Raw genomic sequence first — 17500 nt, 5'->3', positions numbered from 1 at the left:
ACACGCGCACATTTACACACGCGCACATTTACACACGCGCACATTTACACACGCGCACATTTACACACGCGCACATTTACACACGCGCACATTTACACACGCGCACATTTACACACGCGCACATTTACACACGCGCACATTTACACACGCGCACATTTACACACACACTTACACACACACACATTTACACACACACATTTACACACAACACACAGTTACATTCACACACACATACATTTACATACACACATACATACACATACATTTACACACAACACACACATATACATTCACACACACATACATACATTCACACACACATACATTTACATACATACATATGTGTGTGTGTGTGTGTGTGTGTATAATATGTATGCTCAGAAATTGCAGTGAGCAGTGTGCATGCCTACCAATTCGGTTGCTTCAATCTCATAGTGAGACTTGCATTTCTCCAGCGCCTTTCACGACCACCGGACATCCCAGAGCGCTTTACGGCCAACAAAGTACTTTTTGAAGTGTCGTCGCTGCTGTAATACGGGAAACCATGCAGCACCGAAGGGGGCCATTCGGCCCATCGTGCCTGTGCCGGCTCTTTGAAGAGCTAGTCCCACTCACTCCCCGGAGCCCTGCAAAATTTTTCCCCTTCAAGTATTTATCCAATTCCCTTTTTGAAAGTTACTATTGAATCTGCTTTCAGGCAGCGCGTTCCAGATCACAACAGCTCGCCACCTAAACATAATTTCCCCCCTCCTCTCCCCTCTGGTCGTTTTGTCAATGATCATAAATCTGTGTCCTCTGGTTACTGGCCAGTGGACTCTGCTTCTCCCTATCTAATCTATCAAAACCCTTCATCATATCAATAGAAAGTTGGTTTTAATTTCTACCACAGATTCATCAACATTTTTTAATCTTCAGTTTATTAATGCCCGGACCCACGGATTTTCAAACCGCCCCCCGCCCCCCCTCAGACCACAGGGGATCAATGAGGAGGGGTTGGGCGAGGTCCCAAAGTATCTGATTCTGCCATCACTTTTCTGTATTTGTCGACTTATAAGGTTGATTCATAATAATAATTAACAAAAGACCTTATTCTGCAGTCATACCACTGTTTATCTTTGGGTAGCTGATACTGCCACTTCAGGGTTAGGACTGGGACAGGGAAGAGAGAGGGGGAAGGTTCCTGGGTCTGGGTCAGTCTTTGCAAGGATCCCCACCCACATTAGTTTGAAAACCAACCCTGTGTAATTGTATTACAAACGGCTGAGGTTTTATCGAAAATGATTTCAAACAAGATTGTCGGGCACCTGCTATGATTCAGGTCTGAGTAAGCAGGACTTCCTTCAGCTTTAGGCGTTGTCGCTCTGACTGATGCAACACCTCACAGTTCGCTTCGACAGGTAAAAGGTTGAGTTTTGCCATAACGTGGTCTCCAACCCGTAGAGGTTTAGGACGTGCAAGAGGGTTGTGTCTTTTTTTTGTGAAAGTCACATGTCCACATCTTTCTCAGATGTGCGGGCTCTTGCTGGGGTACGTTCCCCCGCCCCCTCCCCCACCGCGCCCCCCCCCCCCCCCCGTCCCGGTCCTGGATCCTCTCCCAAGTGGCCATTCTTCTGTATCACAGGCCTGATCCTGTCCTTGCACAGGATCATAAGAATTAGGAGCAGGAGTAGGAGAAATAGACCACACGGCCCCTCGAGCCTGCTCCTCCATTCACTAAGATCATGGCTGATCTTTGACCTCAACTCCACTTCCCCCGCCCGATCCCCCACATCCCTTGATTCCCTTTATGTCCAAAAAAATATAAGATGGCACCTCCAACAGCTCTCCCTCAGCTGGGAGTGTTGGCCTGGATTTTGGGCTGAAGTTTCTGGAGTGGTGCTTGAACCAACAACTTTCTGACTCCGAGGCGAGAGCGCTACCTGCCGTCTCAGCCATGGCTGGGGCCCTTACCTGACACATCGCTCACCTTCCAGCAGGGGTCACTGGTTAGCTGATTTTTTTTTTAACCTTTCGGTGGGCTATTCGACTACAGGGGGCAGCAGACCAGCCCTGTTACCCAGCTGTTGGTCACACACTCTGACCTCTAGCAGGAGTCTGTGGTTGGCAATAATCAGTGAGAACTTTTTTCCCCCTTATCCCAGGGACCAAACATAGCACGTCATTTTTTTTTTTTTTAAGTTCATTCACGGGACATGGGCAATTATTGCCCATCCCTAATTGCCCTCGAGAAGGTGGTGGTGAGTTGCCGCCTTGAGTACAACTTGTAGTGGCTTGCTCTGCCATTTAGGGCAGTTAAGAGTCAACCACATTGCTGTGGGTCTGGAGTCACATGTCGGCCAGACCGGGTAAGGGTGACAGATTTCCTTCCCTAAAGGACATTAGTGAACCAGATGGGTTTTTACTACAATCTGGTAGTTTCATGGTCACTATCACTGATACTAGCTTTTTAATTCCAGATTCATTTAATTGAATTTATCCGGATCATTGGTCCAGGCCTTTGGATTACTAGTCCAGTAACATCACTATGCTACTGTACCTGATGAGGTTGCCGCCCAGGTGTGAGATTAGCTAATGCAGCAGAGTTGAGGTGGGCTGGAATCAAACCTAGACCCCCTCCTTGTCCGTCTGTCATTGTAACTCATGAGCTAAACCCGTTGAGCCTTGTCACGAGCCCATCCTGTCACCTCGGCTGCGGTAGTAGCGAGAGAGAGAGACAATAGGACTGCTCAACTCGGGTGTGGACAGGTCTGATGATTCATGTGTTGTGCGATAGGAGGCTTCAGACTCTTCACCTGAGCCTTCTTCGGTAGCCGGTGCCCTCGCAGTCTGCATCCGAGCCCTCTGCAGCAGAACTAGTGTGTGACCTCGCCCTCCAGCGAGCTGACACCTGTGGCGTCCTATCCCCCTGCCCTAGCTCCCGCGCACGTGCCCAGTGAGTTATCGCCATTACCAGAATCATACCGGGCCTCGGAGGGTTAAATTACCAGGACAGATTGCATAGACTTGGCTTGTGTTCCCCTGTGCTGAGAAGATTTAAGGGGTGATCTGATCGAGGTGGATGCAGAGAAACTATTTTCTTAAAATTATAGCTTTGTAGTTCTGGAGTGAAATCAGGAAGCACTTCTTCACACAAAGGGTAGTGGAAATCTGGAACTCTCTCCCGCAACAGGTGGATGCTGGGGGCCAGTGGGATCTTTCAGGACTGACCTTGGTAGATTTTTGTTAGGTAAGGGTATCAATCTATAGGGCAAAGGCAGGTAAATGGAGTTAGGACGCAGATCAGCCATGATCTCATTGAATGGCGGAACAGGCTCGAGGGGCTGAATGGCCTCCTCCTGTGTTCCTGAGTGCAGCCCACTCCTCTAGCCTAGCCTCTGAAGTCCGCGTGGTGTTGGTGTCTGGCCTGGTGCTGGCGAGGGGGGAGATGGAGCGAGGGTGCATGTTCAGGAAGGCTGGGCTTCTCTTCCCCCACCAGCAGAGGTGGGGGGTCGACAGTCTCAGCAGCTGCAGTGAAAGAGAGGGACGCGGATTAGCTTGTGGTGTGAAGGAAGAGCAGAGAGAGAGAGAGAAGTGGGTGTCGAAAGCATCTGCAGCTTGCTGCGCAGTGTGTGTGGGATGAGGGAGAAGAGACAGAGGATTAGGTATGAAGGAGCCCTGATGACTTCCGGTGACGAGTTCCCGGTTCCTGCCGGGTCGGGCAAGATGGGCCGAATGGCCTCTTGTTCTCTCTGATGAGCGGAGGTGGGATGCTTCCTCGGAGGGCGCAAAAAATTCCAGGGACAAAACCGCCAGTGCCGCTCCTCGGCACCTTTGAGTGACCAGGCTAAGCGGTGTCGAGGGGTTTGAGGAGATCTTGGTCTTGAGCGCCTTGGTCTCTTTGGGTCAGACCACTCGCTGTGGGGCGGTGGGATCTGTCTAAGCAGCGAGGTTACTGGCAGAATGGAAGGACGGACATGTGTTAGCTGAGTGTTCCCGGTTAGATCATTCGACTTTTGGTTGGCAGATCAAACGTTCGATTTTTAAAATTCTCATCCTTGTTTTCAAATCCCTCCATGGCCTCACCCCCCTCCCTATCTCTGTAACCTCCTCCAACCCCACAACCCCACGAGATATCTGCACTCCTCCAATTCTGGCCTCTTGAGCATCCCTGATTATAATCGCTCCACCATTGGTGGCCGTGCCTTCTGTTGCCTAGGCCCTAAGCTCTAGAATTCCCTGACTAAACCTCTCCACTTCCCTACCTCCCTCCTTTGGGCCGATTGGGCTTATACTCGCTGGAGTTTAGAAGAATGAGAGGGGATCTCATTGAAACTTATAAAATTCTAACAGAACTAGACAGACTAGATGCAGGAAGGATGTTCCCGATGGCGGGGGAGTCCAGAACCAGGGGTCACAGTCTAAGGATAAGGGGTAAGCCATTTAGGACAGAGATGAGGAGGAATTTCTTCACCCAGAGAGTGGTGAACCTGTGGAATTCTCTACCACAGAAGGCAGTAGAGGCCAATTCATTAAATATATTCAAGAAGGAGTTGGATATATTTCTTAAGGCTAAAGGGATCAAGGGGTATGGGGAGAAAGCAGGGACAGGGTACCGAGTTTGGATGATCAGCCATGATCTCATTGAATGGCGGAGCAGGCTCGAGGGGCCGAATGGCCTACTCCTGCTCCTATCTTCTATGTTTCTATGTTTAAGATGCTTCTTAAAACCAATCTCTTTGACCAAGCTTTTGGTCACCTGCCCTGATATCTCCTTATGTGGCTCGGTGCCTGATCACGCTCCTGTGAAGCGCCTTGGGATGTTTTACTACGTTAAAGGCGCTGTATAAATGTAAGTTGTTGTTGTCCCGAGGCTGTCACTTGAACTCCTTCTGACCTCGTTGAGTTTTGCTGCATTAATCTCCCGGGGGGGGGGGCGCCGAGGGGAGAACTTGTGCAGCCGGGTTCTCCTCCGTTGAAGCGTGGACCTTGTGGGTTCCTGAATGGGGCACTGTAATCGAGAGCCCTCCTCCTCCTGACTCTCGCTGCGATCTAGTTTCACGGGTGCCAGAGATTGCCCGGTCCGCCTTCGTGTGTCGGCCTCGGCCTGCTGTTCAAACGTAGCGTGCGTCACACTTGAGCCTGAAGCCTGTTGTTTGCGTTGCACACAGAAGTCACTGAATAGCGGCAAGGAGTGGGAATCCTGGCTCCTTTTGGTTTTCACCCTCCTCCTTAGCCCAGGAATGTGCAGACTGTTGTTAGCACGTTTCCCATGGTACATCCCTGGGTCTGTACAAGCCAGGGATGGACAGCTTGGTACCATATGGAGTCATAACGGCACAGAAGGAGACCATTCGGCCCGTCGCGTCCGTGCCGGCTCTCTGTAGAGCGATCCAGTCAGCCCCATTCCCCCGCTCTATCCCCGTAGCCCTGCAAGTTTATTTCCCTCAAGTGCCTATCCAGTCTCCCCTTAAAAACATTGAGGGCAGGATTTTCATTGGGCCGTGGAGGCGGGATTGGAGGTGTGTGGGGGGGGTAAAATCCCTAAATCGGTGGGCACGAACCCATCCCGCCCCCAACCCGCCTCCATGCCCGTTTCCCAGGATGCGGGTACCCAACCTGTTCTGGGACCCGCCTCCCTGAGGCGGGAAGGGGATTAGTGCCAATTAACTGCCTGTTAACAGGCAGTTTTTAGCCTAATCCCTATTTTTATTCCTGAAGTGTGGGATTCCTGACGGCTCCAAACCACGCCAAGTTAGCGAGGCGGACCGTCGGGCTGAAGGGCTTGGAGGGTTCGAGATGTCCGGTGTTCAGGTGAGTGATGGGTGCATGAGTGCAGAGGTAAGTGTGTTTGGTGTGTGTAAAGTGTTTAAAGAAGTTTTACTTTACAGCCTTCCTTCCTTCAAGTCTCGGGAGTCCCTCATCTCACCGGCACAGAAAGCAGAATGGCCGTGAGCTGTCAAAAGTTGCAGCATTCAGCTTTCTGTTCTGGGGAGATGTCTAAATCAGCCTGAGAGGAAAGAATTAACCTGGAGTACAGATTGTCAGTGTTTGACAACTTCAAAGAGCTGTCAAACGCTGATATTTCATCTGTCAAAAGCTCTTGACAGATGAAATGTCAATCTGTGACGTCACCTGTTGCCGGGTGGCCCTTAATTGGCCTGCTGGGCGGGCTCAACAAGGTCAATCAAGTGAAAATCGCGTGGGTTGGCCACAACTTGATGGAGGCGGGACTACAACCCCGAAAGTTGTAGTCCTGCCTCCTACACGCCTCCAGTATCAAAATCCAGCCCTGAGTGTCTCCGCTTCCACCACTTCCGTCGGCAGCGAGTTCCAGGTCCTCGCCACTCGCTGCGTAAAAAAGTTTTCCCTCACATCCCCCCTGTATCTCTTGCCCAAAACCTTAAATCTGTGTCCCCCTAGTCCTTGTACCATCAACTAGTGGGAACAGCCTTTCCCCATCTAGCCTATCCAAACCTCGTCATAATCTTGTACACCCCTATCAGGGGGACTAGCAATGGGGCATTTTTGTGGCATGATTTTTCAACAGCACCACAGATGAAGTTAGAATCTTACAGCACAGAAGGAGGTCATTCGGCCCATCGTGCCGGCTCTCTGACACAGCGTCCCGCTCTCTGCTCTTTCCCCATAGCCTTGTAAATTTTTTCCCATTCGAGTTATTTATCCAATTCTCTTTTGAAAGTTACTATCGAATCAGCTTTCAGGCAGCGCATTCCTGATCACAACTCGCGTTTTAAAAAAAAAAAAAAAAAAAAAAAATTCTCTCCCCCATCTGGTTCTTTTGCCTTAAGGTTGTAACAAATGTATTTTTTATTTTTTGTCACAGGTCCTCGCACAATGAGCTGGAAAAGCACAGGTGAGTGTGGAGAGCTGGTTATGCCGACAGATTATATGAACTCGTCGCGTGCTGCAGCTTTAAGCCTGTGGCGTGCCCGGCTATCGTGCGTTGAGCGCAAACTCGTTGACGCGACATTATGGTCGGGGAAAGTGGTCGGAATCCTTGAGAGCCGTGATTTCCCGTTCAATCCCATGACGAGTTACGACATTTGTCAGTCGTGGCGCAGCGCTCCACTGGGAGACTCGTCCAGCCCGAGCCCCCACCTCCGCCCCACCCCCGAACGCTTCAAATCTCATCCTGTGTGCTCTTTTTCTAAATTCCAGCTGTAACCTACCATCAGGAGCCTGATGTTGTAGAAACCTGATGGAGGTTCTGGTCACTGCAGTGCACGCAGTTTGGCGTCACCTTGCATTTCTATAGCGCCTTTCACAGCCTCCGGATGTCCCAAAGCCCTTTACAGCCAATGAAGTACTTTTGAAGTGTAGTCGCTGTTGTAATGTGGGAAACGCAGCAGCCAGTTTGCACACAGCAAGATCCCACAAACAGCAATGTGATAATGGCCAGATAATCTGTTTTAGTGATGCTGATTGAGGGATAAATATTGGCCCCAGGACACCGGGGATGACTCCCCCCTGCTCTTCTTCAAAATAGTGACCATGGGATCTTTTACGTCCACCTGAGAGAGCACACGGGGCCTCGGTTTAACGTCTCATCCGAAAGACGGCACCTCTGACCGTGCCGCACTCCCTCAGCACTGCACTGCGAGTGTCAGCCTAGCTTTGGTGTTCAAGTCTCTGGAGTGGGACTTGAACCCACAACCTTCTGACTCAGAGGCGAGAGTGCTCAGTAGCCACAGTTAGGACATCGGTGGGGGGTGGGGGGGCGTTGGTGGGGCAGGGGTGTGTTCACAGAGGGAGAGAGAAGGTTGGGGGGTGCAGCGATTGCTGTTTTTAGGGTTCTAAAGGGAGTAGATAATGTTGACCGTGACGAGCTGTCTCACTGTGTCCACAACAGTAGAACCAGAGGGCCCGGCCTGCGCTTGAAGGGGGTAAATTCAAAACTAACCCGTGGAAATAATATTTCAGTGAGCGAGTGGCCAATCTATGGAACAGGCTCCCTCGGGAGACGGTGGAAGCAGTGGGTGTTGATTCATTCAAATACAAACTAGATTTCTTTCAGAAAATGATATTTTGGGATCCAGTTATTTGAGACATGATGTGGGGTGAGTGTAGCGAGCTCGGGAGGAACGGGGTGACTTTGGACCTCTGGTTCCCAAAGCTCTCCTCCTCTGGGAATTTTCCTCGCCTCATGTCTGGCTCTGTTGTAGACTCATTGATAGAGATTGATTGCCGTGATCAGACAACAACCCCATTGTCTTTGGATCACGTGACTACCAGGACGGTAGACGGTGAAGCCGATGGACCTTGGTCTCTCTTAGTCCGGCGTCCCTGTGCACCAGTCGCTGAAGGTAAGCATGCAAATGGTATGTTGGCCTTCTTAGCGAGAGGGTTTGAGTACAGGAACAAGGATGTCTTGCTGCAGTTGTACAGGGCCTTGGTGAGACCATTGTGTGCAGTTTTGGTCGCCTTATCTGAGGGAGGATGTTCTTGCCATGGAGGGAGTGCAGCGAAGATTCACCAGACTGATACCTGGGATGGCAGGAATGACGTATGAGGAGAGATTGGGTCGATCCGCAGTATTTTGCAATTATATTGGGTCGATTGGGCTTGTACTCGCTGGAGTTTAGAAGAATGAGAGGGGATCTCATTGAAACTTATAAAATTCTAACAGGACTAGACAGACTAGATGCAGGAAGGATGTTCCCGATGGTCAGGGAGTCCAGAACCAGGGGTCACAATCTAAGGATAAGGGGTAAGCCATTTAGGACTGAGTGAGGAGGAATTTCTTCACCGAGAGTGGTGAACCTGTGGAATTCTCTTCCACAGAAGGCAGTTGAGGCCAATTCATTAAATATATTCAAGAAGGAGTTGGATATATTTCTTAAGGCTAAAGGGGATCAAGGGATATGGGGAGAAGGCAGGGACAAGGTACTGAATTTGGATGATCAGCCATGATTGCATTGAATGGCGGAGCAGGCTCGAGGGGCCGAATGGCCTACTCCTGCTCCTATCTTCTATGTTTCTATGGCAATTCCTACGTTCAGGGAAATGTTGTAAAGGCTGAACGTTTTAAGAGGATATAGCGTGAGATCACGCAGACTCGAATGCTGACTCGCTGAGCATCGCCTGGGGAAACTGGTTACTGCCTCCCCCCCACCCCGCACCACCACCTCCCACGGGCAGCAAGATAACGCATGACTTGAGGTGATGGGTAGAAGATGAAATGCGTATTTACAGCGCAGAAACAGGCCATTCGGCCCAACTGCTCCGTGTCAATGTTTATGCTCCACACGAGCCTCCTCCCACCCCTCTTCATCTCTCCCGATCAGCATCTCCCTCTATTCCTTTCACTCTCATGTGTTTTTCTAGCTTCCCCTTAAATGCATCTATGCTATTTGCCTCAACTACCCCATCTGGTAGCGAGTTCCACATTCTAACCACTCTCGGGTTTCTCCTGAATTCCCTATTGGATTTATTAGTAATTACTTTTATATTGATGGACCCTAGTTCTGGCCTCGCCCGCAAGTGGAAACATCATCCCTACGTCTACCCCATCGAACCCTTTCATAATTTTAAAGACCTTTATTAGGTCATCCCTCCGCCTTCTCTAGTCTAGAGTAAAGGGCCCCAGCCTGTTCAGTCTTTCCTGATGTTTATAACCTCTCAGTTCTGGTATCGACCTTGTAAATCTTTTTTTACACCGTCTCCAGTGCCTCGATATCCTTTTTATAATTGGGAGACCAGAACTGTGCACAGTAACTCCAACTGTGGTCTAACCAAGGTTCGATACAGGTTTAACAAGATGGGAGGCTGGGAACGGAGTCGGCGCTGTTCTTGGCCTCACTCCAGGTTTGTTCCTCAAGTCCTCACTGGGCCTTAACTGGTAAACAGAAACCCTTTCCTTGGGATAGTTTTGGATAATTGAATTTTTTTGGGGGGGATCAGTGAGTTGAAGTAGCTGGTGCCTCACTTCTTCTCTTGTTGAGTGCACAGTTGGAGTGTTCCTGCAAGTGAACGTGGGATCTCTTCGCTTATATATTTCGCTGGCCATCCCTAATTGCTCTCGAGAAGGTGGACCTTCGTCTTGAACCATTCTTGGTAGAGGTTTGATACAACTGAGTGGCTCGTCAGGGCAGTTGAGAGTCAACCATGTTGGGTGTGGGTCTGGAGTCACATATAGGCCCAGACCGGGTAAGGACAGCAAGTTTCCTTCCCTAAAGGGCGTTCGTGAACCACTCGGGTTTTTACCGATGATCCGACAGCTTCACGGTCACTTTTACTGATGCTGGCTTTTTATTTCCAGATTGTTTCAACTGTGTTCATGTTCTCAAACTGGGATTTGAACTGGTGATCTCTGGATTACTCCAGCAATACAGGAAACTCGTTTAAACGGCGCCTAAATATCCGGAATTCTCTGTTAATTCTCACTCCAAAAACAACACCTCAATAACCGGCAATGTTGCCGAGTCTCCCGCGGTGGCCGAGTTAGTCAGTGGGGGTAGTTCTCCAAACTGCCACTACTTGGCTTCTTGGCGCTGTTGGGAGTCGGAACACCTCAAAACCCCTGTAACAGGAGTCTGACTCTCCCGCGCTGCCGGTAGTCTCTTCTGATCCGCCATTTTACAGGGGTACTGTGTGTCTCCCACGCTGCTGGTAGTCATTGCATTGCATTACCCTCAACTGGCAGTAGTGTACTTAATCAAGCATCTTCCACCATCCATTTAACACTACATTCTGTAGGTGAGTATTGTATAACCACTACACTACTGTACCACACAATTCCTTGAGAAAGGGAGTTGAATCAAAATGAGCCTGGTTCTTCCCCCTCCTACCTCAGCCAGTTTTCTTCCTTTCCCTCCTAGAATCTTCGCACAAGGAGGCCACTCGGCCCCTCGTGCCTGTGCCGGCTCTCTGCAAGAGCGACCCAAATAGACTCGCCTCCCCAACCCTTGCCCCAAAGCCCAGCAAATTTTTCCTTTATCCAATTCCCTTTTGAATGTTCCTATTGAATCTGCTTCCAGACCTTTTTCTGCCAGCGCGTTCCAGATCACAACTAAAAAAAACAAAACAAAATGTCTCCTCATCTCCCTTCTGGTTCTTCTGCCAGTTGGCTGAAGGGATTGACCCCTTGCTGAGGTGCAGGTCCTGAGGCGCTGGGCGCTGTCTGGCCACCCATTCCAAGCGACCTTTCTTCACCCGTGAGCCCACAGGCGAAATATTGGGAGGCTGTTCAACTGCAGTGGGCCTCACAGCTAACCTGGTCCTCGCCCAATGTCTACACACAAGTGCGCGGGGGGGGGGGGGGTGTCACAGGGTTAGAGCTCAGGACCCTGAACCCTGGTCTTTTTTATTCTTCCGCTTTATAACCCCGGGGTGCTCTGACGAGGTGCGTTGTCCTTACCCCAGCCCGGCTGAACTGTGCCGATTCAGCACAGCAGGGATCGAAACTAGGTCTTCAACAACAACAACAACAACAAACATTTATATAGCACCTTTAACATTGTAAAACATCCCAAGGCGCTTCACAGGTGCGATTATCAAACAGAATTTGACACTGAGCCACATCAGGTGACCAGGAGCTTGGTCAAAGAGGTAGGTTTAAAGGAGGAGAGTGAGGCGGCGAGGTTTTTAAAGGAGGAGAGTGAGGCGGCGAGGTTTTGGGAGGGGGTTCCAGAGCTTGGGGCCGAGAAATACCGATCCAGACCCATGTGATCTCCTGGGAGAGGCAAAAAATGGGAGATAAATTCCTCCCCAAAATCTGGAAAATTCATCTCCAAGCCCCCCCTCCTCCCGCTCCCCCTGACCAAAGGTGATCAAAACTAGTCCAGGAGATCACATTGAGCACCACTTGTGGTACCTGCCCCCTTGTACGACGTGAGCTCTGCCCTGGCCAGTATACAGTGAATCAGTGCTCACTGCTCGAGCGGCACCTTGTTCTCCCAAGATCTCTCCACTCCTCCAATTCTGGCCTCCTGTCCCAACACCCACTCCCTTCGCCCCACCATTGGCGGCCGTGCCTTCAGCCGCCGAGACCCTAAGCTCTGGAAATCCCTCCCTAAACCTCCCCGCCCCTCTCTCCTCCTTTAAGCACGGTGGCATAGTGGTTAGCACTGTTGCCTCTCAGCGCCAGGGACCCGGGTTCGAATCCGGCCTCGGGTGACTGTCTGTGTGGAGTTTGCACATTCTCCCCGTGTTTGCGTGGGTTTCCTCCGGGTGCTCCGGTTTCCTCCCACAGTCCAAAGATGTGCGGGTTAGGTTGATTGGCCATGATAAAAAAAAATTGACCCTTAGTGTTAGGGGGGATTAAATATGTGGGGTTACGGGGATAGGGCTTGGGTGGGATGGCTGTCAGTGTAGGGACCGGGTGCTAGGGTTTGGATGATCAGCCATGATCTCGTTGAATGGCGGAGCAGGCTCGAAGGGCCGATTGGCCTCCTGCTCCTATCTTCTATGTTTCTATGTAAGACGCACCTTAAAACCTACCTCTTTGACCAACCTGCCCTAATATCTCCTGATGTGGCTCGGTGTCAAATTTTGTTTGATAACTGCTCCTGTGAAGCGCCTTGGGATGTTTTACTACTTTAAAGATGCTATACAAATAGAGTTGAAATAACAACAGCAAATTCTGGAAACACTCAGCAGGTCAGGCAGCATCGTGGAGAGAGAAACAGAGTTAACTTTTCAGGTTGAAGACCTTTCGTCAGAACTCTCTCTCCACGATGCTGCCTGACCTGTTGAGTGTTTCCAGGATTTTCTGTTGTTATTTCAGATATCCAGCATCCGCAATATTTTACTATTATATAAATAAAGTTGTTGTTGTTCCATAGAATGAGTTCGTTTTTTTGGTGTGTTTTAAATGGAGCTCGGAGGCCTAGTTGCATAAAGTGGGACCGGCCTCCAGCGCTGAATTGCCTTTGCGAAGGTCCTAGCTTGAGCTGTGTTGCGTGGTGTGTCTTGTTGCTGGGGAGAAGGAAACGCGGAGGGTGTGTCTCGCCAAGGCTTCTTCGGCAGCACCTCCCAAACCCGCGACCTCTACCACCTAGAAGGATAAGGGCAGCAGGCACATGGGAACGCCGCCACCTCCAACTTCCCCTCCAAGTCACACACCATCCTGACTTTGTCATAGAATGGCCGATCCTTCATCGTCGCTGGGTCAAAATCCTGGAACTCCCTCCCTAACAGCACTGTGGGAGCACCTTCACCACACGGACTGCAGCAGTTCAAGAAGGCGGCTCACCACCACCTTCTCAAGAGCCATGGCCTACATGGCCGACCCCTTATTCTGAGACTGTGACCCCTGGTTCTAGACTCTCCAGCCAGGGGAAACCGCTTCTCAGCATCTACCCTGTCAGTCCCTCTTGAGAAATGTATACGTTTCAATCAGATCACCTCTCATTCTTCTAAACTGCGGAGAATATAGGCCCGTTCTACCGAATCTCTCCTCATAGGACAACCATCTCATCCCAGGAATCAGTCTGGTGAACCTTCGTTGCACTCCCTCCAAGGCAAGTATATCCTTCCTTAGATAAGGAGACCAAAACTGTGCACAGTACTCCAGGTGTGGTCTCACCAAGGCCCTGTACAATTGTAGCAAGACTTCCTTACTCTTACACTCCAACCCCCCTTGCAATAAAGGCCAACATTCCATCTGTCATCTGATCGCAGTAACTTCACCCCCCCCCCCCCCCCCCCCCCCCCCGCCCATTCGATGGATGAATAGCTAAGTTAAAGGATGTACTTCAGGGAACAGACGTCTTTGATTTTAGACCCTCCGTGTCCCATTAAGCACTTCCAGGGCAAAAAAAAGAAAGCCTTGCATTTCTATAGCCCCTTTCACGACCACCGGGCGTCCCAAAATGCTTTGCAGCCAAGGAAGTACTTTTTTTGAAGTGTAGTCACTGTTGTAATGTAGGAAACGCGGCAGCGCACAGCAAGGTCCCACAAACAGCAATGTGATAATAACCAGACGGTCTGTTTTAGTGATGTTGATTGAGGGATAAATATTGGCCAGGATACCGGGGAGAGCTCATCTTCGAATAGTGGTTGTGGGATCTTTCACGTCCACCCGAGAGGGCAGACGGGGCCTCGGTTTAACGTCTCATCTGAAAAACGGCACCTCCGACAGTGCAGCACTCCCTCACTCACTCCCGTCAGCTAGGGTCCCGGGAGTGGGGCTTGAACCCGCGACCTTGTACCCCGCGGGGACTCCGCGCTCTGGCCCCTGGGTGCTGGCAGCCCAGGCTGCTTCTCTTTTGCAAGGGCTCAAGAACGCGGGGCCATAGATACAAGGTTAACTTTGAGAGATTTAAAACGGAGGGCAGGAGAAACATCTTCACGCAGAGAGTCGTGAGGCTGTGGCATTCACTGTGGTCGAGGCAGAAACTGTGTCACCATTCGAGGTTAGATTGCAGAGGTGATATGGGAGCAACAACTTTATTTATACAGCGCTTTTATAAAGTAGTAAAACGTCCCAAGGCGCTTCACAGGAGCGATTATTAAGCAAAATGTGACACCTGAGCCACATAAGGAGATATTAGGACAAGTAAAGCTTGGCCAAAGAGGTAGGTTTAAAGGAGCGTCTTGAAGGAGGAGAGGCGGAGAGATAGGTGGGTTATTCCAGCGCTTAGGGCCTCGGCGGCTGAAGGCACGGCCGCCAATGGTGGAGCGAAGAAAATCCGGGATGCGCAAGAGGCCAGAATTGGAGGAGTGCAGAGATCTCGGAGAGTTGTGAGGCTGGAGGAGGTGACTGGGATAGGGAGGGGGTCGAGGCCATGGAGGGGTTTGAAAACAAGGATGAGGATTTTAAAATGGGTGCGTGTTTCAGCAGCAAGTGAGCTGTGGCAGGGGGCGGAAACGGGCGATGTTCCAGGGGTGGAAGTAGGGGCGGTCTCGGTGACGGAGAGGGTGTGGGGTCGGAAGCTCAGCTCGGGGTCAGATAGGGCGGCGAGGTTGCGGTCAGTCCGGTTCAGCCTCAGACCGTGGCCGGGGGGAGGGATGGAGTCGGTGACTGGGGAACGGAGTTTGTGGCGGGGACCGAAGACGACGGCTTCGGTCTTTTCCAATATTTAATTGGAGGAAATTTCTGCTCATCCAGCAGTGGGACAACACAGGGGCCGTGGAGGGGTCGTGAGAGGTGGTGGTGAGGTAGAGCTGGGTGTCGTCAGCGTACGTGTGGCACCTGACGCTGTGTTTTTGGATGATGTCACTGAGGGGCAGCATTTCGGAGTCAACGGCATGTTCAAGGACTTTTAGGAGAGGAAAGGGCGGTTGGAGACGGGAGGTTAGAAGATAGGAGCAGGAGTAGGCCATTTGGCCCCTCGACCCTGCTCCGCCATTCAATGCGATCATGGCTGATCATCCAAACTCAGTACCCGTTCCTGCCTTCTCTCCATATCCCTTGATCCCTTTAGCCTTAAGAAATATATCTAACTCCTTCTTGAATATATTTAATGAATTGGCCTCAACTGCCTTCTGTGGTAGAGAATTCCACAGGTTCACCACTCTCTGGGTGAAGAAATTCCTCCTCATCTCTGTCCTAAATGGCTTACCCCTTATCCTTAGACTGTGACCCCTGGTTCTGGACTCCCCGCCATCGGGAACATCCTTCCTGCATCTAGTCTGTCCAGGCCTGACAGAATTTTATAAGTTTCAATGAGATCCCCTCTCATTCTTCTAAACTCTAGCAAATATAAGCCCAATCGACCCAATCTCTCCTTATACGTCATTCCTGCCATCCCAGGTATCTGTCTGGTGAATCTTCGCTGCACTCCCTCCATGGCAAGAACATCCTTCCTCAGATAAGGCGACCAAAACTGCACACAATACTCAAGGTGCGGTCTCACCAAGGCCCTGTACAACTGCAGCAAGACACCCTTGTTCCTGTACTCTAATTCTCTCGCTACGAAGGCCAACATACCATTTGCCGCCTTAACCGCCTGCTGCACCTGCATGCTTACCTTCAGCGACTGGTGCACAAGGACGGGCGGTTGGAGATGGGCGGTAGTTTGCAAAGACGGGGGGGGGGGGGCGGATTCAAGGGTGTTTTTTTTTGAGGAGGGAGTTGATGACCGTTTAAGGGAGGGGAACAGTATCTGAGGAGACGGAACTGTTAATATCAGCTAACATGGGAGCCAGGAAGGGAAGTTGGGTGTTCAACAGTTTGGTGGGAATAGGGTCGAGGGAGCAGGAGGTGGGTCAACCGGACAAGATGCGCTTGGAGGGGCCAAGAGGGGAGATTGGAGAGAAACTGGAGAAAGATGCGAGTTCAAGGCTAGGGCAGGGGGAGCCTTGGTGGACGTGTGGGCTAGGGGAAGGGATTGGGATTATTTTCTCACATGGAGGTTAAACGCTAACCCTGACTGGTTGGGATGAGTGGCCTGTTTCTGTGTTCTACGTATTGGTGTGTTCCAGTTTGTAATGAGTGGGCCTGGAGGTTTGGGAAGGGGCTATTCTTACAGCAGTTGACCCCTTGTGGGTGAACCTTAAATCGGAAACTCAACACAGTAAATAGCCCAAGACAAATGCAGATTAATAGAGAACACTGATTTACGTCGATTCTACAGCACAGAAACAGGCCATTTGGCCCAACAGCTCCGTGCCAGTATTTATGCTCCACACGAGCCTCCTCCCATCCCTCTTCGTCTCTCCCACTCAGCACACCCTTCTATTCCCTCCTCCCTCGTGTGTTGATCTAACTTCCCCTTAAAGGCATCTATACTATTTGCCTCAACTACTCCCTGTGGTAGCAAGTTCCACATTCTAACCACTCTCTGGATAAAGATGTTTCTCCTGAATTCCCGATTGGATTTATTAGTGACCATCTTATATTTATGGCCCCTAGTTTTGGTCTCCCCCTCCAGTGGAAACACCTTCTCTACGAAACCCTTTCATAATTTTAAAGACCTCTATCGGGTCACCCCCTCAACCTTCTCATTTCTCAACAAAAGAGCCCCATTTAAACATTATATGGGACTTCATCGTCGCTGGGTCAAAATCTTGGAACTCCTTCCCTAACAGCACTGTTGGGAGTACCTTCACCACACAGACTGCAGCGGTTCAAGAAGGCGGCTCACCACCACCTTCTCGAGGGCAATTAGTGATGGGCAATAGTCTTGGGATGGCAGGAATGACGTATGAGGAGAGATTGGGTCGATTGGGCTTGTACTCGCTGGAGTTTAGAAGAATGAGAGGGGATCTCATTGAAACTTATAAAATTCTAACAGGACTAGACAGACTAGATGCAGGAAGGATGTTCCCAATGGTCGGGGAGTCCAGAACCAGGGGTCACAGTCTTTAGATAAGGGGTAAGCCATTTAGGACAGAGATGAGGAGGAATTTCTTCACCCAGAGAGTGGTGAACCTGTGGAATTCTCTACCACAGAAGGCAGTTGAGGCCAATTCATTAAGTATATTCAAGAAGGAGTTAGATATATTTCTTAAGGCTAAAGGGATCAAGGGATATGGGGAGAAAGCAGGGACAGGGTACTGAATTTGGATGATCAGCCATGATCTCATTAAATGGCGGAACAGGCTCGAGGGGCCGAAT

General features: G+C 50.5%; 1 protein-coding gene across 1 annotated transcript in view; it reads left to right on the top strand.

The window, feature by feature from the left end:
- The window catches only part of mxd4 (MAX dimerization protein 4), a 51828-nt gene that overhangs the window by 6776 nt on the left and 27552 nt on the right, over positions 1–17500 (top strand). Inside the window, exon 3 of the mRNA XM_085972507.1 lies at positions 6824–6853. Coding sequence (XP_085828633.1) covers positions 6824–6853 — 30 coding nt within the window. The remainder of the gene's footprint in view (positions 1–6823; positions 6854–17500) is intronic.

Source organism: Somniosus microcephalus, chromosome 1 (genome assembly GCF_052327205.1).
Source record: "Somniosus microcephalus isolate GS21.2 chromosome 1, FLI_Smic_1.0, whole genome shotgun sequence".
Taxonomy (NCBI): Eukaryota; Metazoa; Chordata; class Chondrichthyes; order Squaliformes; family Somniosidae; genus Somniosus; species Somniosus microcephalus.
This window is presented reverse-complemented; position numbering and strand designations above follow the sequence as displayed.